At 38.7% G+C, this 27,621-nt stretch overlaps 1 protein-coding gene across 1 annotated transcript in view; it reads right to left on the bottom strand.

Annotated features, from left to right (window-relative positions):
• Positions 1-1,808: 1,808 nt before the first annotated feature.
• XRN2 (5'-3' exoribonuclease 2) overlaps positions 1,809-27,621 on the bottom strand; it is a 61,122-nt gene continuing 35,309 nt past the window's right edge. The window contains exons 17-30 of the mRNA XM_035101263.2: positions 27,383-27,518; positions 23,118-23,225; positions 22,929-23,018; positions 21,889-21,961; positions 20,793-20,876; positions 20,312-20,409; positions 20,147-20,226; positions 19,521-19,577; positions 18,292-18,360; positions 17,969-18,103; positions 14,571-14,707; positions 9,375-9,444; positions 5,925-6,069; positions 1,809-2,371 (exon numbers count right to left, since the gene is read on the bottom strand). Of these exons, the coding sequence (XP_034957154.1) occupies positions 2,315-2,371; positions 5,925-6,069; positions 9,375-9,444; positions 14,571-14,707; positions 17,969-18,103; positions 18,292-18,360; positions 19,521-19,577; positions 20,147-20,226; positions 20,312-20,409; positions 20,793-20,876; positions 21,889-21,961; positions 22,929-23,018; positions 23,118-23,225; positions 27,383-27,518 (1,339 nt within the window). The 3' untranslated portion in view covers positions 1,809-2,314. The remainder of the gene's footprint in view (positions 2,372-5,924; positions 6,070-9,374; positions 9,445-14,570; positions 14,708-17,968; positions 18,104-18,291; positions 18,361-19,520; positions 19,578-20,146; positions 20,227-20,311; positions 20,410-20,792; positions 20,877-21,888; positions 21,962-22,928; positions 23,019-23,117; positions 23,226-27,382; positions 27,519-27,621) is intronic.

Genomic DNA, 27,621 nt, shown 5'->3' with positions numbered 1-27,621 from the left:
GGATTTAGGTCACAATATACAACTTGAAGATTGGGAAAAGATGTGGAAAGTGAATTTAAAATTTACAGATTGCATTTTATTGAAAAAGAATTATATGAAAATGATGTATAGATGGTATAGTACACCAGAGAAAGTAGTAAAAATGTATAAAAAGGGATCTAAAAGCTGTTGGAAATGTAAAGAAAAAGATGGTACATTTTATCATATGTGGTGGGAATGCAAAAGGGTTAGAAATGATAGGGAAATGATATAGAATGAATTGAAAAAAAAATGTTTAAAAAGACTTTTGTTAAGAAACCAGAAGCATTTCTCCTAGGAATTTTAGATCAAGATTAAAAAAAAGAAAATTGGAAATTATTTATGTATGCAACAACAGCGGCAAGAATTATATTAGCACAAGCTTGGAAGACAGAAGAAATACCAACGAAAGAACAATGACAACTTAGGGAATATGCAGAACTGGCAAAATTAACAGATAAATTACATGAAAAGGATAACAAAGACTTTAAAAGAGAATGGGAACCATTTACAACAGGGGTAGGCAACCTAAGGCCCAGGGGCCGGATGCGGCCCAATCGCCTTCTCAATTCAGCCCACGGACGGTCAACGTGTTTTTACATGAGTAGAATGTGTGCTTTTATTTAAAATGCATCTCTGGGTTATTTGTGGGGCATAGGAATTTGTCCAGCCCCCCACAAGGTCTGAAGGACAGTGGACTGGCCCCTGCTGAAAAAGTTTGCTTACCCCTGATTTATAACATATGTGAAGAGGCAACATGAAGAATTGGACTCACTGGTAGGGCTTGAATAAACAAACACAACTGTATATAACAAAAAATACGGTAAGACTATATGTATTGGGAAATTTTTGGAAAACAACACGCAGGGTGAGTAATATGGAAATAAAACAAAATGGGAATGTGAGGGAAGTCCAGGGGAGGGGGCGTGATATGGAAAATTATTAGAGAAATATTGTTAGGGGATGTATACATGGAAAAACCAATACTGTAAAAATATTTTTTTTAAAAGAAATGCATTGCATTTGAGAGCAATTTTACATCTAGTGCACATTAAAGCTCTTATTTGTAGCATTAGTCCTCCAATGCCTCATTCACACATGCAATTCACCCATTGATGTAGCAGCCATCAAGGGATGAACATAATGTGAACTGGTCCTGTCTTATCCTAGCTTTGGACATTTTATTATTATAAACTGTGACCTGTTCTGAATGCCTAGCCCAAAAGGAGGCATATAAACACAGAAAATAAATGAGCAAGTTCCTAGAAAAACAAAATTCCTGCATATAGGAAGTTGACAATTCTATTAACGTTTTCTAAATTAAATGTTTGGGACCCAGTTCAACTACCCTTCCTGCCACGGCTGATGTGGGAGTTTCCTGCTGCAAACCTCCTGAGAGCAGAGAGCTGGGATTGTGCGAAAGTAGTATACACCTAGTGTTGTGGTAAGGGGTGAACTATAGATTTTCCCTTTAGTGTATTTGTAAAAGAAGTGGGGAAAGCATTGCTAATTTATCTAATTTAATGGTTGGGTAAGTGCTTCAGGAGGAAGAGGCATTTATTTTGGACCATTCATTTTTAATACGTATCTCAAAATCAAACTTTAAGAAGTTAGTGAAGGAAAGAATAGTCTCTCTCTCTCTCTCACACACACACTGTGTGCTTTAGTAGGCAGGCAGCATGGCAGCATAAGTGGGTCCTGTGGATGAAGTAGCATAGGAATGACCCAGCCAAACTTAGGAACTTCTAATTCTTGTCTAATAATATGAAACAAAGAAAGATACATTGATGTTGTAAAAGATGAAACTTTTACTTCAAAACTTCACCAACTTTTTTAAAGGGACAAATACATCAGCAATGAAGCACTTTAGAAGGAATACTGACCAAAAGTCTTTAAAACATTGTGCTTGTAGAAAGCCTCTAAGCTAACTTCCACAATTAAAACACAATTTCTGTGTGTGTTTTCAATGCTATACTTCATAGGACAAACCTTTTCCTAGCTGTGAACCAAGAGGATATTCTGATGTGAATAAGAAAGACATCAACAATGTAGTAATGCAATAAAAACCACACAGTAAAGACAGAACAGGACTCCTGCTTCATTAGACTTTTCATACAAGCAAGTGCTAATTTTACTTGTATTCTGCAGTACACTTGTAAAGTAACATGTATCATATCAAATCTTATCAGTAAAAATGTACACAGTTTAAAAAGAAAGCTTATCACCTAGAAATTACTCAGATGATAAAGATGGCATTTAAAAAAGGATTATTTTAAGTGGTGGAAATGCCGAAAGCCTAATTCCAGTTGTATCTTCCAGAAGATGGTGGCAATGGGTAAGGCCTTCCATAACCCTGCAAAAGAGAAAGATAGTATTACTCTACTTTTTCCAGTCACAAGATAGTACAAAACAGAAAGAAGACATTGCAAGTAAAGTGCTACAAGAAAAATAAAATGACATACAAATGGAGGCAAAATCCAGCCCAAAGTTAAGCAATTTTATGCCTCATCAAACCCAGAGAGAATTAACGATGTGCTTATCTTTCTCTCTCTATTCTATCCATTCTTAAGGAAATCAGCCCTGAGTGCTCCCTGGAAGGACAGATTGTGAAGCTGAGGCTCCAATACTTTGGCCACCTCATGAGAAGAGAAGAATCCTTGGAAAAGACCCTGATGTTGGGAAAGATTGAGGGCACTAGGAGAAGGGGACGACAGAGGACAAGATGGTTGGACAGTGTTCTCGAAGCTACGAACATGAGTTTGACCAAACTGCGGGAGGCAGTGCAAGACAGGAGTGCCTGGCGTGCTATGGTCCATGGGGTCACGAAGAGTCGGACACGACTAAACGACTAAACAACATATCTTTCTCTCTAAATCAGGTCTTAACTTTGGCTTGGATCATAATCCTCAATTGCCACCAGTCTTTGAACTGTAAATTAACTGCTTGAGACTTGAACTGACCAGTTACTCTTGACCAGTAACATGAAATTATTGTTCACATTCTTTTATTTGCATTACATTATGCATCCTGCAAAAGAGTCAATCAGCTATTTGAACAACAGAATACTAAGAGTTAATTCAAAAGTCTGCAATTGCAAAATTACTCTTTTGCAAATACTGTATGTACAATATTTCAATAAAATACGTTTTGACATAGGGTACAAAGTAGTAAATAACCTTATAGTTTTCTCTGAAAGGGAACTTACGGTAACTATTTCATGCTATGCTTCATAAACAGTACTTGCATCTATGCAAAGGGTTAGCAAAGAGGCCTGTGGCCAAATTCTGATGCCCCAACAACTGCTATTCCATAAGCATCCTAGTGTGCCTGTGACAAGTGAACAAAGCATTTGATGGGCTGATGCCATGTGGTATGCCCACAAATCTACTGGGAAGTAAGGTGATACAATCCTTCTTTTGAAATCATGTTAATGACAAAAAGGAATCTAATGCTGCCCTTGAGTAAAGATAAAGGGACCCCTGACCATTAGGTCAAGTCGTGACTGACTCTGGGGTTGCGGCGCTCATCTCGCATTATTGGCTGAGGGAGCCGGCGTACAGCTTCCAGGTCATGTGGCCAGCATGACAAAGCCGCTTCTGGCAAACCAGAGCAGCACACGGGAACGCCGTTTACCTTCCTGCCGGAGCAGTACCTATTTATCTACTTGCACTTTGATGTGCTTTCGAATTGCTAGGTTGGCAGAAGCTGGGACCGAGCAACAGAAGCTCACCCCGTTGCAGGGATTCGAACCACTGACCTTTTGATCGGCAAGCCCTAGGCTCTATGGTTTAACCTATTTGGGGAATTTTTTTTTACAAATGAAACCCAAACCTGAATCCAATTCTGGGGTCCTATTTAGGCTATCTTTTCAAAGACAAAATATCAAAGTAATAATCAGCAACCAATCCTAACATTTGCAACTTGCAAAGTGCCTTACAGAAAACTCTGCATTCTTTATTCCATCCCCATAGCTTGCAGCAGCTGCTAATGCCAACCAGAGACACATTTTCAGCTGTTCTGGTAACCGGAAGTGGCTAGCATGAGGCACTTTTTATTTGCAACTGTGAGACATGTCCAGATGTGGAGAACTTCAGTTTTTCATTTTCAATAGCCTTCCCCGATGAATGGCTTTTGAACAAGAACAGGATGTAAATCCAAGTGAGGTTGTGTAAGTGTTTGGACAGCTCCATCCCCCTTGCAACTGTGGTAAGAAGCATCCACCAAATGCTCAGGACAGCTTGTCAACAGTTTGATGCAATTTCAATAGATCTTTCAGTACAGGTGTTTAAGGTAAGAATTGCGGAAACACTTGTACTCTCATGCAATCATCCCAGTAAAGGCACAAGTGCAGACCTGAGATATCAATGGATTACTGTGTTTTGGTGCCAGCAGTGAAATGTCATTGCATCAAGGGAACTTGAGGGGTGGGGTGGGGTGGGGTGGGGAGAGAATCAAGATCTGGAATGCATTTCTGTCTTTCAGATTCTATCCCTCTTATAAGAGGGATATCAGATTATCCAAAATTATGCCAGGTAAGAATTTATTCTCCAAAAAGTGACTATTCATACCTACAAAAGGGGGAAATTAAACAAGTTTTTAAAACAGAAGGATAGCTGATCCTAGCATTAGAGAGAAGTAAAACCTCTTCAGAATGCTACCTGTTTCTGGCTGCCTGCCAGTTTAAAACTTTCCAGTTACTCTTGAAAGAGAATTTAAGGCTAAAATTTGATTCTTACCGGTATATTATTTCAAAAGCTAAGATCAGTCCCAGAAGGTGGCTCAATAATTTCCACATTAAGTTTAGTTTAATGTTTTTAATTATCGTTTGCCTATGTACACAGTTTTCAACTGGTTAGAATGTTGTATGCTTACTTATTTTGACTGGATTCTTTATTGCATGTTAAAAAAGAAAATTAGTAGCAAGACTTAATTCAGGCCTTCAGATAAAAATATCATTTTGATTTTAAGCAAAATATTGTATGGCTAATAAAAGAAGTCAGAGATTCTTCAAAGCAATGAGGAGCCTGTGGCCTTCTTGTTGGACTTTAACTTCCATCAGACCCAGCCAACATGGCCAATAGTCAAGGAAGATGGGAGATAGTCCAGCAACACCTGGAGAGCAGGTCCTTCACATGCACAGCATCCACGACAAACTGCCCTCCATGATCAAAGGGAGCAAGCTAAGTCCCACAAAGGCAAAAGAGGTCTGGAAAAGAAGACGGAGCTCCTATCTAGCTGGCAGGTGTAGGAGCTGCTCCAGTTCCTCTTCACCATGCAGTGGCCACTTTTGAAAGAGCAGGGAGGCAGCAAAAGGATCCTATCACCAAACATATTCTTCTGGTAATGAAAATCCTTTGACATTTTGTGGTGGCAGATATTTTTAGCATAGGATGTGTGGAAATTGTTACAAGTCTAGATATCGGTCACAGTCCATATAATTTTATCTGGACTAAAATTAACAGGACAACATTAACTCCAATGGGTCTTAACCACAGTTAGATCCACAGAAAAACTCAATGGGTGTCCAAGTACCTTGCTGTGAAACTGTACTCTTTGCTAAATGATTAACTTACAGGAAGCAACTGTGTGGGGCATGTCTGATATGTGTGCAACCATACATGTGCACATCACGCAGAACCTGCAAGTGACCCAAAAACGTCACAAAAAGGCACGGGGGCAGAAGGGAGGGTGTTGTAGGCTTTTTCAATGGTGCTTCAAATATACACGATTTCACTTAAACACATAGTGCCTTGGAACATAACCCCCACATAAACTATATACAATTGATTTTTTCTTTAGTCAAAGAACATCCTGTTAGCTTTCAGGATTGAGATTACATTATACCCCCCCCCTTTCTTCTAGCTTGCTAGAGGATCACAAAGAACAACCACACAGCACTTTGTTACCTGTCTTCCCCTCTCCCTCCGATCATTGGGCCTTTGTGGGTAATTCATTGGTCCACCTGGGCGTTGGTACTGATTTTGTTGGTATGGTTGTCCTTGCGAATGAGGCATGCGGTTCCATGCAAGAAGAGGAGTGGCCCCTGAATTTCTGAAGAAAAAACATGTATATCATATGTACAAATTTTTCAGATACAAATGTATATCTGAAGAAGTGTGCATGCACACGAAAGCTCATACCAATGACAAACTTAGAACAATTTTGCTTCTTTCCTAGTAGTGGAACATTAAACAAAAACGAAACTAAAAACAAAACTTTCTGTTTGTCTTTTCACTCCCATATGCTCACTGGGAACAAACCTAAGGATTTAAAAACCTTTGTCAAATTCAGATTCAGGTTTAAAAGATGTCCTGAAAGAATATGGTCCATTTGGTATTGCTGCCTCCCCAACCTGCCTCTGTGCAGTGATTTGAAGTATAAAGAAAAAAAAATCACGTCAGCAAAATGTAACATTATCTCAAGAGTAAACAAGTGTCAGAGTGAGGCTTTATTTTCTGGACATCCAGGCTAATCTGGGAGTACATTCTTTCTAGTTAATTGCAGGTTGCAAATGAATTCTTACTGCAGAGTAGTTTGAATCCAGGGTAAGGACTTTAACCGTTATCTCCCCCCATCCATTATTCTACTCAATATGTCAGAAGGTCTGATCAGGAGGAAACCTTTTCAAGTTCTATTGATGCAGTTTTCAATTGACCACAGTGACCTAGCAACGTAAGCACTAATTGGCATGGACCAACCAACATTTGGCATACTGTTTATATGGGAACACAAATGCAATGTCTTATTATCACCAAGAATGCCATCCCAGATTACCAACAAGTACTGTTTTAACTGTAGCAGTATATAGCAAGAGGTCATATACACATTAATATATGCAGGAAAACGTAGTTTGTTTTAGTTATAGTTAAGACCAAAGCTCTATCACCCACAGGATTTCATCAGTCTTAACCAAAAATTCAAAATCCATTTGAAAACAGATACATTTGAGCAAAATGCTGTATCATTAGCAGGACCAAATAATATAAAGTAGCTAAAAGGTATAATCTGGCTAGTTACATGATCAATATCTTGGGGAAAGTACTGGAAATGCAAGTGTCTAGTGTTGTTGTATAAGCCAGAGTTAACATTTCTCAGGAGCTCCTAGTGGAACGCTACCTAAGCTACTAGGCTAGGATTCAAAGATGCCATGAAAAGCTTCAACTTCCAAAATTAACCTAGCAAGTAAATCAGAAGTTGAAAAGCTGAAATCCTATCTTACAGACAGATTTACTTTCATGTAAATCCATTCATGCAAATTAGATTGCCTGAAACAAAGAACCACCAATGTCTATTTATACCCCAACCTTTATTCCATCATGGAACTCAAGGCAGAATATATGAGATTCTCAGGCAGTCTCCCAGGCAGTTATTGGCCAGACTCAGACCTATTTAACTTCAGCAAGGTTGCTACAACATGTGCCTTCTGAACATGCTCTGGGTCACCTGATACCAACACAGAATTGTGTGAAATTGATAATACTAAGAAAAACCAAGCTTTTGCATTCTTAGTCTCAGACAGCATCTCAGCGGTGGGGGGCAGAAATGTATTTCATCATACAACCTCACAGGTAGTCAGGCCCTATAATAAAGTGAAATATCTGAAATGTGCCAGGCTGTTGTGACATTTGAGAATTATTTCCTCCTTCTAACAAGTGAAACAGTGGATGTATCTTCTACCCCATCTTGATTAAAATTTGATAGGTCTGCCACAGTGAGATAAAATTGTTTCAGGGAGCCAATCGAGTTCATGATATAGCAAGCAGGTGGTCCTTTGAGAATACCTCATTTACATAAATGGTTCTTAGAGGCAGGGGTGGAGGCTTCTCCAAAATGAATGATCTAGTCCTCCTTGACCTGCCATTGTGGTGAGCACATCTTAACTGAAAAGCAGACCAGAATACCGACATAGGTTGCAGACATTAACTGCCCACCGAGATTAACTGGGCAAGTGCCACGGGGTGGGAGAGAAGGCAGCACTCTAGCCTTTTTGTAAAATATTGCAGGAATCTTAAATGTGTAATCTCCTTTTAAAAAAATCTGACCTGCCTTCCCATTTAACTTGGAACAAGAATGACTACAACTAAGTAAACTGCTTGCTTTTGGCCTCAGTTAAATACAGGGGGGCTCAGAAAGGTTTATTTACTCTTGACAGGGGGGAGGGGTGTCATAATGAAAGCATAGCATGTTATGCTGCACTTATGATTTTAACTGATTTAATTTGATAGCAGGACAAAAATTGATGAAAGCACATTAATGAGTATCCTTCATTATAACAATAAAGAGACAAGTCACAATGTTCTTGAACTTTTTTTATAAAAAAATGGCCTACAAAAATAAGGAAAGTAAAGAACTTCAAGTTAAATGATTAATCAGAATTCCCCTCAAATCAGAATTCCCATATACTCTTGGAACTGTGATAGCAAAATTAGAAGGCGATTTACTCAATGTGGTAAAGATCAGAATCCATTACTGGAGAAATACAGTCCATTTTTTTGTTATTGGGTGTTCTCTTATAGCAAGGAACAATACATACAAAGAAAACATATGCTCAATTTGGCAACTGTTTTATCTGTATTATCTTATTTTGCTCTACAGATATAACAGAATTATTCACAGATACACTTTCCAAACCCCAGGATATCTGGTTTTAAGGGCATACAATCAGCTTCTCAATGAAGGGACACACATATAAAACATCCCTTATTATCAAACCATGTCACATTCTCTCTGTTCCATGGTACTTATTGGACTGCAGATTCCTTAATCCTCCTCAGAGTCCCTCCTGCATTTAATTCAGTTCAGTCTTAAGTAGTTAAAGAAACTGTTTTCAGTGGCAACTAATAACTACTGACCTACAGTGACACTGGCCTACAATAGACTTGTCAGGCCTGAAAAAGCTGTACCAAAGAAGCTGATTAGGACTTCAAGAGGTTTGTAGCAAGAATCAATAGCTGGTCTGTACTAATGCTGTGGTTCCTGCACAGTGATGATAAAAGTGGACCACCATTAGTTATGCCTCATTAAGCTCCACGACTCTCCTAAAAAGAAATTTGTTTAGCCTGTCCAAAACCTAATGCAGTTTTAAGCTGCCTGTGTTGAAATTCATAGTGCTTCAAAGAGAGAGAGGCCAAAGGACCAAGAATGCTACAGCAGAAGCATCAACAGCAAAGTTAATTTTGAAGTTTCTGATTATTAAAGGAAAGGTCTTACAGAAACCATCCAAAGATGGGTTTAGAGAGATATTTAGAGAGATAAATGAAGTTTCTTTATAACAAAAATAAGTTATAGAAATTCTAGGAGTTGGTTTCCATTATGATACTAACATATGTAATTAAAAGGAAATTTTTAACGAATACCTGTCAAATCTTTGTGGTGGGTGCTGAAAGAGAGGTGTAGGACCTTGCCATGAGTCTTGGGGACCAACATCTGTGAAATAAAAGCAAAATAAAATATAAACACAGTCGTAACATATTACAGTGAACCACAAATAGGTGTATTTTAAGACTTCTTTAACTCCAGTAATATTATTAAAACCTCAGGTGGCCTTCTGTGAAATGGAGAAATGTGAGATAACTTCCAACTGCAAAACAAAAACAGGCACTCATTCTTAGAAAGACCACTTTAATATATTATCTTTTTAAACCCCTCCCTCCCAAAGCCCAACAACTGCAGCCCCATCAATTAAAATTCGCCCCCATGAAAATAAACCAAATAATCAATTGATTGGCAATCTCATTCTTGTTTACTCAGAAGATACCAAGAAAGGCCAACTTCCAGGCATGTTTGTTACCCATCACCAAGCTTTCCAGATGAGGCGGCTATAAATCTGAAAAGCTAATACTTTTATTATAATCTGTATTAGAAAGCTACACACTAGATGAACTGTGGCTAAGGACACCAGGAATTGCAACCATCTGATGCTACTAAAAGACCACCCACTTACATATTTTCTTAGCTCAAAAGTACAACATACTACAAAGATGCACCAGCAACAACATCATTTAACAAGCCATGCAATTAAATGGCTTCTGTTCTTTTAAATAAATGGACCAGTATACAGAATGAAAGAAATATCTAATCAATAGATCCCTGGTGAGTTCAAAACACTTACATCATTTATCAATCAAAAGCTTCAGTTTCAGTGACATCTTTGATTATCCTCAATGATGTTTAAGTGCAACCTAATTATAACAGGTGGATTCAGAATTTGTCCAATGGATTTACTATGACAGGACAGTAATGTCCCTGTTAATGTGTTAATATGCAAGAACACCAGGGCTTAGCAATAATTTACTGGAATGCCTTTGTGAATGAGAGCGTTAAAAAGGGGATGGCTGGAAGGAAGCCTGAGCCCCTCTCTGTGCACATTCAGACTGGATGGCTTATACTTTAATGGTCTGACCTGAACAAAAACCTTTCATCGTAGCACTTGAATGAACTGTGTACAGTGCAGGCATATCGGATTGACACCAATGTAACTTTGCTGGTGGAGATCCAGCCTAATTTTCAACACTGGCAATTCCTGCTCTGGCTGCTATTTGAGCAGAGTAATTCATGCAGGCCAATGAACAAAGCTTTTTGCACTATGTTCCTAACTGGTCAGACTAAATTAGGGACATCCCTATAGCAACCTCAACATATAAATACATTTGTGGCCAGGATTTGAAGCCCTTAAGGTTTGAGGTTCCTTATGCACTAACTAGGTAAGATAGCACCATCATAAATTAATGAAACTAAGATAGTACAAATCTTGGATTTACTTTAGGAAGCAACTGCTATTGTAATGGTAGTTTAATCTTAAAAAATTCAAATATACAGTCCCTTCCCCATCCAAAAGCATTGTACGTATTAAATTCAAGTCCATGTCAAGACTTCTTAAATTATCTTAATACTGAACAGTCAGCCTGTTCTGAGAAACATACAACTTAAATGGTTTATAAAGGATCTGGCAACCTTTCCTATACAAAACTATTTCACATATCTTTATTACATTTCTGGAAAACTAGCAAAAAGCATACTACATGGGCAGGGGCCCAGCTCATTTCATCTCCTATTCCGATGGGCAGAGCTGGGATGATATTTTTGAAGGGTCAAGGGAGAAGCAGCATTCTAGCCCCTCTCCATTCCATTATCCTCCACTACTTCTGCCTCACCCACAAAATGAGGAAAAAACTCAGGATTTCAAAAAGAATAACATAGAAGTGAAGTGCTAAATGAGAGTAAATAATAATCTGGATGCATTCTGATATCTGCTTTCATAATTGTTAAGAGCAGTTAGCTCAAAATCTACTGGTTTGGACACGTTTCTAACAGTACTGGCTCTGTTATCCAAATATCTGTATAAACAGTAGAATTCCACACAAAGAGACAACATTGAAAATAGTTCTTCTGACGCAGCACACACCTAAATAACAGAAAGAGTTGCAATGCCAAGTTTCTACCTTTCGTCATGGCAATGTAAGAAAATAGGTAAGTGAGGAAACATAAAAACAAGAGATTGACATTTCAAAAAGGTACAGAAAATGAGAGGAGAAATGTCAGTTAATATTTCATTGGTCTTGAAAATGCAAGCAATTCCTAGAACCGATGCAACGATTTAAGCTGCTCTCTCCAGTAGCAACTGAAGTGATAACTTATGTAATCAGCATGGCAATCAAAGCCAAGACTTCATGTTTACTGATTGAAAAATGCTCCCCCTTTTTTTCTTTTTGATTAGTGGAAAGTCAGCTAATTGACAAGTTTATTGACTGAAATGAAAATAATAAAATCAGACACTCTGACAGCAAAATCCAAGCCTGTATTCGCATAGTGCTAGCAGACTCCACTTGACTCCTGCAAGCTATCAGCACACAATTATTCATCAGCTGAAAATTGGCACATCAATGTGAAATCAGGGAACACTACTAACCTCCACAGCTAGCTCTAAGAGAGCTTAGATTGGATTGACTGTATTACCCTGCTATACTCTAATTTTCATTTACAAAAAGATGTCCTGGAAAATAAAAAGCTTAGTATGCTAGGTTCACAAGTTAATGTTCTTAGAATATGGTGAGATTTAAGGAAACAAAAGTGAAGTGGATTTGAATAATTTTATCACACAGATGGAGTAAGATCTTGACGAATCAATATATTGACAAATATCTTCACCCTTATTTCTCAGACCAACACTCCTACCAAACGCAATGATACATGAACACATAAGGATACTTATACAATTGCTAACCAACCACATTGCTAGAAATCCTGAGTCCTGGCAGACCTACTAGTATGCAAAACTAGGGTTTCGTGGTGGTCAGGAGCAGGCCACAGAATTGAGTGATTTCTCCTCACCTCCCTTTAAGCAGGGCCTTTCTGAGGTATATCGGACTGTTGCTGACCATGGCTGTGGAAGGTCAGAAGCTCACATTCTGAAATCATCTTCAAAACTGGGCATAAATACAAGACCATAAGCACTGGACAAAATCTCCCCTTTCTTTTCCTCCACTACCAGTCAGATGGTTTTAGTCGTTTTCTATTTTTTACTGAGGTTTGATATCATTACAATATCATTCAAAAACATTTTTCCTGCAATGCAGAAGTGAATTTATATTTCTTAAATTTCCTACATAAATTAAGGGACCTGTCTTGATATTTTTAAAAACTACCTAAATAGAGCAACCAAACTCAAACCCCTAGACATTTTTTTGTATTATCCCAAGTTTTACATGAGTAAGAAAAGGCATTTATAATGCTTTAGACCAGGCATAGGCAACCTCGGCCCTCCAGATGTTTTGGAACTAGAATCATAGAGTTGGAAGAGACCACAAGGGCCATCCATTCCAACCCCCTGCCAAGCAGGAAACACCATCAAAGCATTCCTGACAGATGGCTGTCAAGCCTCTGCTTAAAGACCTCCAAAGAAGGAGACTCCACCACACTCCTTGGCAGCAAATTCCACTGTCAAACAGCTCTTACTGTCAGGAAGTCCTTCCTAATGTTTAGGTGGAATCTTCTTTCTTGTAGTTTGAATCCATTGCTCCGTGTCCGCTTCTCTGGAGCTGCAGAAAACAACCTTTCTCCCTCCTCTATATGGCATCCTTTAATATATTTGAACATGACTATCATATCACCCCTTAACCTTTTCTTCTCCAGGCTAAACATTCCCAGCTCCCTAAGCCGTTCCTCATAAGGCATCGTTTCCAGGCCTTTGACCATTTTGGTTGCCCTCTTCTGGACACGTTTCAGCTTGTCAGTATCCTTCTTGAACTGTGGTGCCCAGAACTGGACACAGTACACCAGGTGAGGTCTAATACAGTGGTACTATTACTTCCCTTGATCTAGATCAGGCATCCCCAAACTGCAGCCCTCCAGATGTTTTGGCCTACAACTCCCATGACAGGACTAGTGGTCAGGGATGGTGGGGATTGTAGTCCAAAACATCTGGAGGGCCGAAGTTTGGGGGTGCCTGATCTAGATGCTATACTCCTATTGATGCAGCCCAGAATTGCATTGGCTTTTTTAGCTGCTATATCACACTGTTGACTCATGTCAAGTTTGTGGTCTACCAAGACTCCTAGATCCTTTTCACATGTACTGCTCTCAAGCCAGGTGTCACCCATCCTGTATTTGTGCCTTTCATTTTTTTTTGCCCAAGTGTAGTACTTTACATTTCTCCCTGTTAAAATTCATCTTGTTTGCTTTGGCCCAGTTGTCTAATCTGTTAAGGCCATTTTGAAGTGTGATCCTGTCCTCTGGGGAATTAGCCACCCCTCCCAATTTGGTGTCATCTGCAAACTTGCTCAGGATGCCCTCAAGCCCATCATCCAAGTCATTGATAAAGATGTTGAATAAGACTGGGCCCAAGTCAGAACCCTGTGGCACCCCACTAGTCACTACTCTCCAGGATGAAGAGGAGCCATTGATGAGCACCCTTTGGGTTCGGTCAGTCAGCCAGTTACAAATCCACTGAATGGTAGCATTGTCTAGCCCACATTTTACCAGCTTCTTTACAAGAATATCATGGGGCACTACAACTCCCATCATCCCTAGCTAACAGGACCAGTGGTCAGGGATGATGGGAACTGTCGTCCCAAAACATCTGGAGGGTCGAGGTTGCCTATGCCTGCTTTAGACACCCTATAACAGCACTCTAAAGTAGGCTTGTATGGCTACCATCCTTGCTTTACAGAGGGGATGGCCTGAGTCAGGGAGAGAGAGTGGTTCCTAAGGCTGTAAGTGTGTTTGTTCTTCTTATAAAATCTGTACTGAGGAATTCCTGGATCATCCTCTTAGCCACTCACTACACCAGTTCTCAACTTGTACTGTGAGGACACATTCAAACAATGATAAAAAGATGTATGATTGTGAAGGCCCAGCAACAATCATGTAGGATTGTGAAGTTTCAGTAACAGAAAGGTTAACTTAAACATAAGTACTAGATGGCAATAGCAAACAAAGTATCATATGCTTCCAGTATCAACTGGTCAAATGATTAAATAGAACCTTGAGTTCCATGATGGAAGAAAGGTGGAAATAAATATACTAAAAAAAATAGAAAGGGGGAAAAAACTTACTTGAAAGCAATTTTGGAATCTGTTGTGGTCTTCCCAGCAGTGGTCTGTAAGTATTTCCCTGATTGTAAGCTCCTGGGGGAGCAATATTGCTGTAAACTCCACTTCCAGAATGTCCTCTGTTTCTTGACATTGCATGACTGTAATACGGAAGGGAAGAGGAATGAAGGTATCCATGGAAAGAAGTCATAGTTCAGTTACACACATGGCAACAGTGTTACATTTCACACCTGAACAAAGGTAAATTCCTTCAACTCTAGGCAAGGCGAGACATTAATAGGTTGGCAAATCTTCTATGATTGACGCTAGGCACATCCACCGCTGGAGAAAGCAAGAGTTGTGTGACCAGGGCATCTGTACATACACTGACTGATTTCTTCAATTTTTTCTTCTCCAGAAACAGTCGGAAAGAGCACTTAAGTTAGGTGCAGGTAAAAAAGGTAAAGGTAAAGGACCCCTGGACGGTTAAGTCCAGTCAAAGGTGACTATGGGGTGTGGCACTCATCTCACTTTCAGACCGAGGGAGCTGGCCTTTGTCCATAGACAGCTTTCTAGGTCATGTGGCCAGCAGGATTAAACCGCTTCTGGCGCAACAGGACACTGTGATGGAAGCCAGAGTGCATGGAAACGGCATTTACCTTCCTGCTGCACTTGCACTGGTGAGCTTTCCAACTGCTAGGTTGGCAGAAGCTGAGACAGAGCAATGGGAGCTCACCACTGTCAAGCAGAATGCACATAACAATAGCCCAGTAGCATTAACATCTGAAACAGTTCTCACTCTCTCTTCCGTTGGCCCAATTTATGGAAAAACAGAATTGTAACGTTTTAAAAAGTGGTGTCTCTTAGGTGATTTATTCAATTATGATCACAACTGGACAATTGAACCAGATTCCTCAGAAAGCTGGGGACTTTTCTCCCCTTGGCTTCTCATAACAGTGCAGATCAGGGATTGTTTTGGGCTGCTCAGACATCAGGCGCTGTGGTTCTAAAGTTTAGTAGGCATTAAAAAGTTCCCTAGTCACTTGACATGGAAGGACACAATTTGTTCCAAGCTAATACAAATATGAACAGTCTTTCAGAAGTTCACAGAACTTCCCCATCTGGAAACAAGACATTTAATTGCTGTTGTTAGCAATTCCCTTAATCTAATTAAAATAAGAAGAATGTTGCATTTAACCTTAATCTACTGAACACTTAATATATACCTGGTTCAGTTTATTATTGTTATTGTTTATGAAATTTGTATGTTGCCCTTCATCTGTAGATCTCAGAGCAGTTCACAACACAAAATACGAGGTAAAAAATACAAAATACATACAGGTAATAAAAACAAAAAGAACAAACCAATAACCCTCCCTTCCCTCCACCACAAACATGTTTAAAAGGGTATCAGATGTTAATCAGCCAAAGGCCTGATTGAAAAGGAATGTTTTCACCTGGTGTCTAAAAGTGTATAATGAAGGCGCCAGGCAAATTTCCCTGGGGAGAGCATTCTACAAAACAGGGAGCCCACTGCAGAAAAAGCTTGTTTCCACCCTCCAGGAGGAAGGCACAAAAAGAAGGGCCTCAGGTGATGATTTCAGAGTCTGGGTCACTTCATACGGAGAAAAGCGGTCCTTGAGGTACTGCGGTCCTGAGCTGTTTAAGGCTTTATAGGACAAAACTAGCACTTTGAATTGGGCCTGGAGACTGATTGATAACCAGTGCAGACAGGCCAGGGTCAGTGTAATATGCACAAAGCATCTTGCCCTGGTGAGCAGCTTGGCCACTAGCTGCACCATCTGAAGTTTCCAAACTGTCTTCAGAGGCAGCCCTACGTATAATGCCCTGCAGTAATCTAACTTAGAGGTTACCAGAGTACAGACAACAGTAGCTGGGCTATCCCTGTCCAGATAGGGGCGAAGCTGGGCCACCAGCCAAAGCTGATGGAAGGCATACTTCACCAGAGGCCACCTGAGCCTCAAGCAACAGCAAAGGATCCAGAGGAGTGTAACCCCATCAAGAGCAGGCCACCTGCCAGCCATCTGGTCTGAGGAACTGCCCACTCACAGGGCCTCAGTTGTATCTGCATTGAGCTTCAGTTTGTTGGCTCTCAGCCAGTTCACAACTGAAGCAAGACAGCAGTCTAGCTGTGTGTCATCAGCATAATGGTGAAAGCGTACTCCAAACCTCCAGATAACCCCACTCAGCAATTTCAAGTAATGTTAAATAGCATAGGGATAGTGATGTTAAATTCTCAAGAATCGTCTTTTGGAGAATATTCTCGATTAATGAAAATATTAGAGAATTTTCATTTAAAATAGGAGAATATTCATTTTAATGCATTGAAAATGATATAATTAGTTAATATACATGTTTATTCACAGGTAAACTTGTTCAGATGGCAACCAAAAACTGTACAGATACTTTTATTCAATGGGGTAATGCAGTGAATTCACATTCTTTGATTTGGTAAAGGGAACTGACAATCAGAGGACTGCAGAAAACCAGTTACTGGCACTAAATAAAAATACAGAAACGTCAACTGTTAAATCAAGGCCACCTCACATGCTGTTTCACATAATTGTATAGGCCTAGGTACTTTAAGTGTATAAAGCATTAAAGCTACTTTCTGGGGGGGGGAAATCACACTGTATGGCCAAGGGTATAGAATTGCTACGAATAAGGTCACACCAAAATAGAAAAAAAGGCTATTACATATAGTTTGAAACACATATGAATTCTAATGTTCATCAAATTAAATGAATAGCATTTTTAAAACAAAAAAAAATGTTTTCTGTAGTTCACATTTCAGAACTGCCAATGGTGAATGACACAATGCCCAGTAATGTAACTGGATTAAAAAAAAACATTATTCATTACAGTACTTAAACTGGCAATATCACAGCTTGCCTTATTATTTACTAGATTTTTTAAAATGTGGGTTGTAAAACTGGTTCTTACATTAGAATTTACAGTTTGTGGAGAATATTCTCCGGAGAATTTTCTAGAAGAGAATTTTCTCACCTCACATCACTAATAGGGGATAAAATTGAACCCTGCGGAACCCTACACTGAAGGCTTCAAGGGGCCAAAGAAACTACCATCCAAGTAGGATTGGAACCACACCAAAGTGGTGCCACCCACCCTTAACTCAGACAGCCACTCCAGAAGGATACCATGACCGATGGTACTGAAAGCTGTTGAGAGGTCGAGGAGAATTAACAGGGACACATTTCCCCTGTCTCTCATCTGACAGATGTCAGCATACAGAACAACCAAATCAGTTTCTGTGCCAAAACCAGGGAGGGTTTATTGGGTGGTTTCAGTTCCAGTTCCATGTCTCCCTTGCTTAAAATTGAGTGCATAAATCTATATGAACAAAGAACATTAGATGAACAATAGTTAAATCAGTTGCCTACCCCAAAGTTCTGAATGATGACTGGTCCAAGTGAACCTGCCTCCTGTCGCGGTTAAAGCCAAGCTGTGGCCTCCAAGGTCTGCCATCCTTGTTAGTTTTCTCCCAGTCACCTGGCTTCAGAACTGGTGGAGGCTTTCTAAATAATAAGACAAGGAAGTTTAATCTAATAGGCACTAGAGACACAGAATTGGAAGACTTGAAGGCCATCAAGTTCAATTCTCTGAAACGAAGACATAGGACCACCCACAAAATCGATCTCACCCATTCTACAGCGCTGCAAGTGGTTCAGAAGAACTGGTATGGGTAAACAGAAGAATTACTTACTTTGCTCCAGATAACACCTCTGCCTTAAAAATAAAGTCTTCTTGGAATTGTGGGTCTTTAAAGTTGATACTAAGAATGAAAATATTTGAAACAATTATGAAGAATTAACACATTGCATGTTATGTGACATCAAAGTTGGTAACTTATTTGCTCTCTTAAGAATACAGCAAGGATCAGTAGAGAGCAACTCAGGCCCAAGGATGAAAAGAGAGCTCACCAGGCCTCTTGATTTGATCTGTTTTGAAATGGCCACAGTCACTTGTCACTCACCTAGTATCACAGGATGTCATGGGCAGGGCAGGAAAAGCCACTTATGGGGCGCTCTGGATTGTTCCTTTGCAACCCAGAGTTGCATTCAGTCATTTACACCTGGCACTGAATACAAGATCCACAGCTTTAAGGCAGGATGGGTTCCACTTGAGAGCTCAGATTCTGCCCATCCGCTACATGACTTGCATTCAGTGCCAACTGTAAACTGGGGCTGTACAGGAGCAATTCTGTGTACACTCTAAGCCAGGCTCCCTGAACCTGGTACCCACCCCTCCTGATGCTTTGGATTACAATTCTCATCATCCCTGACCACTAGTCATACTGACTGGGGCTGATGAGAGTTGGAGTCCAACAACATTTGGTTGAGGAAGGCTTAAATTTGGTGCCAAATGCAACCAGCACATCTTGGGGGCAGGATCAGTTCCACATGACATCATAATGGCCTGTCAAATGTGGTCTGTGAAAAGCTGGTCACGGCGGTATTTGATAAGGCTAATCATGTGGTCCCCCAACACTTGTGTAGGCATAATTCTCTCTTTTTCATCCCTAATCAGGTGCATTTATTCATACACTGTGCGGATGACTCAGAAAAAGGAGTTTATTAAGACAGAGACCCTCACTATTGCTAAGATGACAGCTGGGAGGAGTCAGTAGATCCCTCTGCAATAAGGAAAGGGAAAACTGCAGTCATATTCATAATCTGAATACAGTTTAGAATAAAAAAATTGATCCATCATTCTAAGAAAGGGCTCGTATTTTCCAAGATTTAGCAGCTTAGTTGCCTTCAAGCCCATATAAGCAAGAGCCTAGGAAATGTCTAACTTCATTAGTTTAGTTTCCTCTCCCTTTCATATATTCCATTAGTCTCAAGAGGAACTGGTGAACACCTCAACTATTGAGGACTTCACACCATGACCTAGAAGAAGTCATTTGGGTAACTTCATCCATACGCATTTTACCTTATTGCAGAATTCTGTGTCAGGTCACGCAGCATGGGCACAGGAGAGTGCAATGTCCTAATGGATATGGAAAAATGGAACAACTATTCATTTAGAAGAAAAACTCTCTTGACTGTAGAGAAAAATGGAAAATGTATCTGATGTAAGCAGGCAATGGTCACTAAATGACTTTTAACTAACTGAAGGGATCATATTATTGACAAGAGAGCTGCACAAGTATTCTGGATGCTAAATATTTCTAAGACAAAAACCTCAAATAACAAGACTTGAAATGCAAGACTAAAAGAAGCTAAGGCAATTTGCTTTAATCCAGCTAATGGTAAAGAAATGGGAAGGGCAGCATATTAACATTTCAAAATGACCACACGTAATATGTCATCAAACAGTACAGAAAGCTGAATAATCAATACTGCACTAATAGAATACAATATAGCAGAATTTAATCAAAATTGATTGTCCATTTTCAAAACCAAACACATTTTAAGTTTTGCCATGCTTACATCAGATTTTGATCTTCATTGTGAAAGAGGTAAATAAACTACAAACTAATTTTATTCCGTCTGAAGAACAATGAACAAAGAAGGATTCTTAATCAGCAAATAAATCCTGCTGTAAGTTATACTTACTCATCAGGAAGAACTGGATTGTCATTCCTGGCTAATTCTCCTTGAATACCATGACACAGTTCAGGGGGCATGCCTACTGCCTATTGGGGAATAATAAAATCCTGATCAGATGAGCCAGACAAGAATGAATTAAATGTAATATCCATTAGAACAAATTTAACACACCTCTTTTTCACCACACTTGTACTGTTCGAGAATGAAGTCATGAAGTTGATGCTGTTTCCCAACAAAGAGAACATCACCACCAAGACTATTTCTTCTGACTGAAGAAAGAAGGGGGTGATAATTCTTCATTAAGAGCAACCTAATTAAAGAGTAATACTTACAAAACAGGCTCATGTTGCTTACTACCAGCACCACAAACTAAAAAAGTCCTCTCTAGATTTATCATTTATTTGACATTGCACAAGGATGTTTGTTTTGATGAGCATCCAAGTTTACTCTGAGGAATGGGGAAGAGGAGAGCATCCATTTGTCTTATACTAGTGCTTAATGTAACTGAACAACCTTCCATTGCTTTATCAGTGTACTAGTGTGGAACCACAATGAATGCAGGTTTTATATTAGGAAAAAGTAGCATTGCACAAAAGTACCACTGCCAAAAGCCTTGGTACTTAGAAAGATTATTTTATCCTGTAACTCTTACTTTCTTCAGGGGTGAGGTCAGGATACACCTCTGCTAGAGCAGCTCTCAGACGGCGTTCGTCAACAAAAGGCAGCAGTGCAACTCCTACAGAAAACAACTGATTAGCGTTCATATTTTCTTTTTAATAGTACAAATCGGAAGGGTACAAAATAGAACAAAAGGGTAGAAGAAACTTTGGCAAGATCAAGCCAAATTGTCCCAAATCATTAAAAAGGGGATTGAGGTTTTTTCTAACTTTTGAACTTCGTAGTTATTAAAATCTCTATCCACTCCCCTCACAAATAATAGAATATTTTCTATTAAGTGGACATTGTTGTAGTGTGACTAGAGAAGCACACATTTCCTTAACTAAGCATTTTCAGTTACGCAACCGGAAGCATACACTCTTGATCTACAAAGTTAACAATTATACTTAAAGTAATATTATAACTTGAAATATACTAGAACTATGGGATTATTTTTGAGTTTCAGTGCAAGTGTCTCTGTATATTTCCCTTTTAAAGTACATATTCCTTATGGGCACAGTCACATTTCCACTCTCTTTAGTCAACGGAAATAAAATTGCTGCAAAAGTATAAAGCACAACCTAGTCAATAAACACACTCTTTAAAATGAAGAATAGAAGATTTAAAATTGATTAACTTTGGTTAGACTGTACCAATGAACTGTGTCAAAGTATACATGAAAATATATAATTTTTCTTCAGTTCATCATGGTATTAGCTTTCAGTTTTTTGTTAGTTCAGAACAGTGAAGTTCTACATTCCAAGTTATAAAGGTTCTCAGAATCCTAATAAAATTACTGAAGAATGCAAGACCCCAAAATTTTCAAGTATTTCTATCTGGTTTTCTGTTATAAAAGTAACTCAACCCAGCTAAATAATTAAAATACCCCAAAACAAAACCTGCTACATGAATAATGAATGGTACTTTAGTTAATTTCAAGCCAAAATAATGTTATCTGATAACAGACACATAAATCATTTTGGCAAGTGGTTGCAAACATGACTAACAGAATAAATTATTTCTTGTTTTGTTCAAATGACTTCAAAGACATATTGATGAACAAGTATTAATTTCGTGATCTTAAATATTACCTTGCCAAGCATATTTCTTTCCATTCAAATCAATAGCAAAGTCTTCGGGGTAAAAATCAATTATACTCGATTCCTGTTTTAAACAAGATCATTACAGTGATTCAGAGATTTGTACAGTAACAGATGAAGAATCAGATTAATCTTGTACACTTGCTTAGAGATCCTATTTAGTTATTATTGCATTTACATTCCACCTTTTCTCCAAGGAGTGCAAGGTGCTACACACAGTCCATCCTTGTTTAATCCCAACAACCCTGTGAGATAAATTAGGTTGAGAGGCAGTTCTTAAACCAAAGCGTTCTTAAACCAAGGCACGCTTTCCCATAGAAAGTAATGGAAAATGGATTAACCCGTTCCAGACAATGAAAAGCAACCCCTAAAACAGCAATTTCACATGAATTTTATTATCTAACGAGGCCATTGATCCATAAAATGAAAGCAATAATCAATGTATTGTACTATAAAATAAATAAATAAAAATTCAAGCTCTGGTGCAATAACCACTTCTAAAGTTTGAAATTTCAAACTGCAAGTTCTGGACATTTTCTAAATGTTAACACTTCAGACAGTAACCTTAATCTCTTTTGCCAGTTGTAGTTCTCATTGCTTATCTTGGGTACATGCTCCACAATGTGGCTTGACCAGAATTGGGACCAGCTGGAGGGGCCATTTGAGATCATCCTATCTCCCAGCTGTTGTTGGACTACAACTCCCATCATCCCTAGCTGGCAGGACCAGTGGTTAGGGATGATGGGAGTTGTAGTACAACAGCTGGAGACCCCAGTTTGAGAAACACTGTCCTAGCTCTAACTGTTCCTCAGTTCATTACAGCTAGCAAAGAACAAATTGGGCTCCAACTGGAAGAGGTGTACCCTAACTTCAAGTCAGTATGGTTTTCCAAGTTTCTGTCTCCAGTAAACAGAGTTAAGCAGGCACATTATTCCAACAGATACTGAAGCTATTACCGTAACAGAATATCAAAACAAACATTTAAATTTTGAATAGATGAAAAGGTTAATAAACAAAAGCAAAATTCTTACTGGATCAGTCATAAGATTCCGCCAAGTTGGTGGGAGAAAGTTACCACTAGCTGCAGGAAAGACTCCCATAAGTTGTTCAAGAGGTCTGAACTGCCAAAACAGAAGTCAACAGCAATTACTACTTTGCTCACCCCATAACAATATTAGTGACTTCCAATTAATTATTATAAAGATGAACAGTAATCTTACCGGTTTGGTTCCTTTTTCAAAGTCTGAGGGCATATCTGCAATTCCTTCAAAATCTGAAGCAAATGGCGCATAATGGAATGGATAATACCATTTCCAGGAGGCACACCCCTAGTTTGCAAAATGTAAGAAGAAACCAAATCACAGCTAGAAGACCCAGTAACTCTTCTGTAGGGAGGCAGGCAAGACTGAAAGCCCTCTGGTGACTAATTCAGATTAATTTCTAAAGCAACATACATATTTGCCAACTTAAGATATGGGACCAATGGTATAAAAATTCAAAAAATGAAACAGTGACCCCAAATCTCTTTTCCAGTGGCAATGTTGTTTTACATTACTACTAACTCAGTTGCCATTGCTTCACATAGTGAAAACTTCTTCAATATACTGCAAAGATGGCATAGCAAACTTATTCACTGAAAAAGAAATCAAGTGATCGTAACATCTACAATACAATTCACCAACAGTCAGCAGCATTGGGCAGAACATTTTCCATAACAAAAACATTTCAGTTTCTATAAAAGCATTGCTTCTCAAAATTTGCTTTTAATAATGGGTACCATATCAATTAAACTCAACAGCTTCAAAATTCAAATTATCATTTTTCAGGAGTGTGTCAAGGAAGCACATGCCTATACAATTATGTCTACATGCCTAAAGCACAATTGTATCTTGTGTGGGGGTTATGTTCCAGAAATGACAAAACTACATATACCCAAAACACCCTTGTGCCAACACCCTTACCTTCCAAGCAATGCAGAGAGCCTTTATGTTCTCTGCCTTAGCCTCTGGAAAGCTCTCACAGGGCTGTCTGAGTTCCTGCAAGAGCCTCCCTGAGCCTGTAAGCAAGACAGAGAGCTTAAAAGCTATTTCTGCACCAGGAAAGCCTGTGCAAAAGCAGCTTTTAAACTCTTTGCTTTGTGTGCAATTAATTTGTGGGATTTCAACTAGCTTGCTTTCAACTGTGCATATGATGCAATCATTTTGTGTATGTACACACAGAGGTCTTTGCTGCCCAGTTGAGAAAACCAGATCCAGCATGTGGCCTGTCAAATGCCTTGGGCCAATGACATAGAATTGTAGAGTCTGAAGGGTCATGTAGTCCAACCGCCTGCAATGCAGGAATCTCAACTAAATTATCCATGATAGATGGTCACTCAACCTCTGCTTAAAAACCTTCAAGGAAGGAGAGTCCATCATCTCTCATGTGAGTCTGTTCCACTGTCAAACAGCTCTTACTATACAGGTTCTTCCTTATGTTTCGCCAGCCTCTCCTTTCTTGTAACATGAAGAAATTGATTTGAGTCCTAGCCTCTGAAGCAGGAGAAAACAAGTTTGTTTTCTGTAACAGCCCTCAATATATTTGAAGAAGGCTATTATATCTTCCCTCTATCTCTTTTCCAGGCTAAACATACCTAACTCCCCCAACCATTCCCCATAAGACTTGGTTTCTAGACTTCTGATCTTCTTGGTTGCCCTCCTCTGTGCACATTCTAGCTTGTCAATATCCTTCTTAACCTGTGGTGCCCAGAACTGGGCACAGTATTCCAGGTTTGGTCTGACCAGGGTTTAATTGAGCAGGACTCTGACTTCCTTTGATTGGGACACCAGACTTCTATTGATGAAGCCTAGATTAGCATTAGCTTTATTTGCTGCTGCATCACACTGCAGTCCAGGTTGTGGTTTTGAATAAGATCCTCCAGCTACAGGAATGGCATACAAAAGATGAACAAGTGAAATCTGTAATGATTGATTGGGTGAAAGATGTGGGACATAATATCATGATGGAGGATTGGGAAAGGTTGTGGAAGAAGAATATGAAGTTTACTGCATGTAATGTTTTAAGAGAAAATATGATGAAAATGTTGTATAGATGGTATCTAACACCAGTAAAACTAGCTAAGATATATCACAGACAAGATAATAAATGTTGGAAATGTAAGAAAGTAGAAGGAACCTTTTACCATATGTGGTGGACTTGCCCCCAAGGAAAGGACTTCTGGGATAAGATGTATAATGAAATGAAAAAAGTGTTGAAAAACACTTTTGTTAAAAAAAAACCAGAAGCCTTTTTACTTGTAGTAGTCAGAGGAAATTCCTAAAAAAGATACTACATTTTTTCTGTATGCCACAACAGCAGCAAGAATTTTATTAGCTAAAAATTGGAAGAGAGAAGATCTACCAACAGTGGATGAATGGCAAATGAAGATGATTGAATTTATGGAACTGGCCGAGCTGACCCGAGACTCCATGATCAGGGAGAAGAGTCGGTGGAAGAAGATTGGAAGAAATGTAAAGGTTATATAAGAAATAATTGCTATATTGGAAATGTTTAATATAGATTTGGAAGTATATAGAGGTTGTAGAGGAAAGATAGGTTAAGATATTATAGTATACTAGAATTTAGATATAAGTGTTAATTAAGAAATGAAATGATTGTTAATATAAAATAAGGCGATCGGAAATATATAGAAATTACTAAGGAGGAGATACAAGGAAACACAGTGGGGGGGGATATAAGGAAGTCAAAAGTGTTAAGACATAAGAATGATGAATATGAATTCTTTTTTTCTTTTTTTCCTTTTTCAATATTCTGTACCTTTGTGTGTTATGTTTTTGTATTATTTGTATTTTTGTGTTTTATGTTTTTGTAATGTTTATTTCTTCAGTTCTATAAAATGAATAATTTTTTTTTTAAAAAAAAAAGATCCTCCAGCTACAGTAAGGAGACTCTAGCAAAGATAGAAGAGGTAGAAGTCACCTAAAGAGCAAGAACAGCTGGATTATAGGTTCTAGATAAATCCAGGCTGAGTGCATTTCTGCTGAATCCTTCAGTCAGTAAACAGTTCAGACTTTTCAAGCTCACAGAATCCTGACTCATTGACTGTAGCACTTATAGCTGACAATAGTTTGCTTCCCAACAATCCTAATGCACTTTTGTTTTTTGCAGCTAGTTTGCCATAAGACTATTTTGTTGTCAGAGCCATTGTCGAGCAGAAGGCAAAAGCCAGACAGAAAACTAACAGAGGCAAAAAGGCTTTATTTATAGTGGAATAAAAAACACTACAGAAAGACAGCTGTGATAAGCCAAAAAAAGAAAAAGATGGGTAGGAACATTTTTTAAGAAGAGGAGATGCAGACCAAAAACAGAGGCCTGAGCTAAGAATGATGGGGAGAGGAACCCAACTTCTATGCTGGAAAGGGTAGAAATGAACTGAGGAGCCACCAGCAGGAGAAATGATAAAGAAAAAAAATCTAGACCACATCCTTGCTTTCTGGGTGGCTGGAAAAGGCACACCCACAGTGGATGCCTCCCACACCAAACAAGAGGCAAGGTTGTGCAGGGAAGCAGGAGCATATGAACCTCAGAAGAGGTTCAGCTCATTTATATTGTGTTAAACCATGGTTTAAAGGGATGTCCCCATGAAATCATAGAACACATTCATTTTATATTAAAGAAGTTTGAAGTTACAAAAAACAATGGCATCAGATGTGATTTGAGAAATCATACAGACAAAAGTAACACTAAGTGCTAATTCAAAGCAAACACCAAAAACGTCCAAATCACATGCCTGGATCTAAACCAAATCTACTACCCCAACATAACCCTATGGCAGAGAGAGAGAAGGCCATGGCGTGAGGGCATCTTATTTAAATGTGATTAATGTCTTTACAAGAACTACCCTTCGTTATCTATTGTTAAACATTTCTTCAGACTCCAATTGAATGAAACATTTCTGACCATTACACACACACAACAGCAGTGCATTATAATTGCCCCAAATCTCAATCTAAACTTTTCAATATGCTTCTGTAGAAAGATAACATAATTGCACTCCGGACTGATCACTCATAATATCAGGTTTTTACCAAAATAAAGTTGCTGTAAAACGTCATTGCAACATTACGATTTGCTTTATTAAGCTTTAAAGAGCTCAATATAACTAACAGAATTAAACATTATAATAGTTTTTTTAAAAAAACAACAACAGATGGCTACTAAAATCAATTTCATGAAGACAGCTTCAAGTAAGTAATGAAAATGTCACAGGTTCTCCTCTGTGTCTAAATATCCAGATTTACAATGAAAACCTACTCTGGTCTTTGCATACTCCTCTGTCAATTCTATACCTGCAATGCTATACCACAGGCTATTGTACCTCTTATTATGCCATTGCTGAGCCTTATTAAATTATTTGGGAGACAAGCAAACAAAGTTTTTTGAAATTTGTGGGAAAATATAAATTTTAATGAAGGATAATAAGTACCTGATAATAGTACCGGAGAACCCAGCAAAGCCCTTCTACATAAGACTGTACAACTTTCTGACGGAAATTTTTATCAGCGACATCAACATCAAATTTGTTCTTGTAGTAGCGCTGTTTCCAGCCAGCTTCCCATAACCTGTACAACAATTCAAGCTTTGTTTTTTGTTTTTTGTATAACACGACTTTAAATAATATACAATTCAATTTTAAAAATTGTTTTAATACAAGATTAAGTAGTA

This window comes from Zootoca vivipara, chromosome 8 (genome assembly GCF_963506605.1).
Source record: "Zootoca vivipara chromosome 8, rZooViv1.1, whole genome shotgun sequence".
Classification (NCBI taxonomy): domain Eukaryota; kingdom Metazoa; phylum Chordata; class Lepidosauria; order Squamata; family Lacertidae; genus Zootoca; species Zootoca vivipara.
Note: the sequence above shows the minus strand (reverse complement) of the source record. Positions and strands in the feature narration are given on the sequence as shown.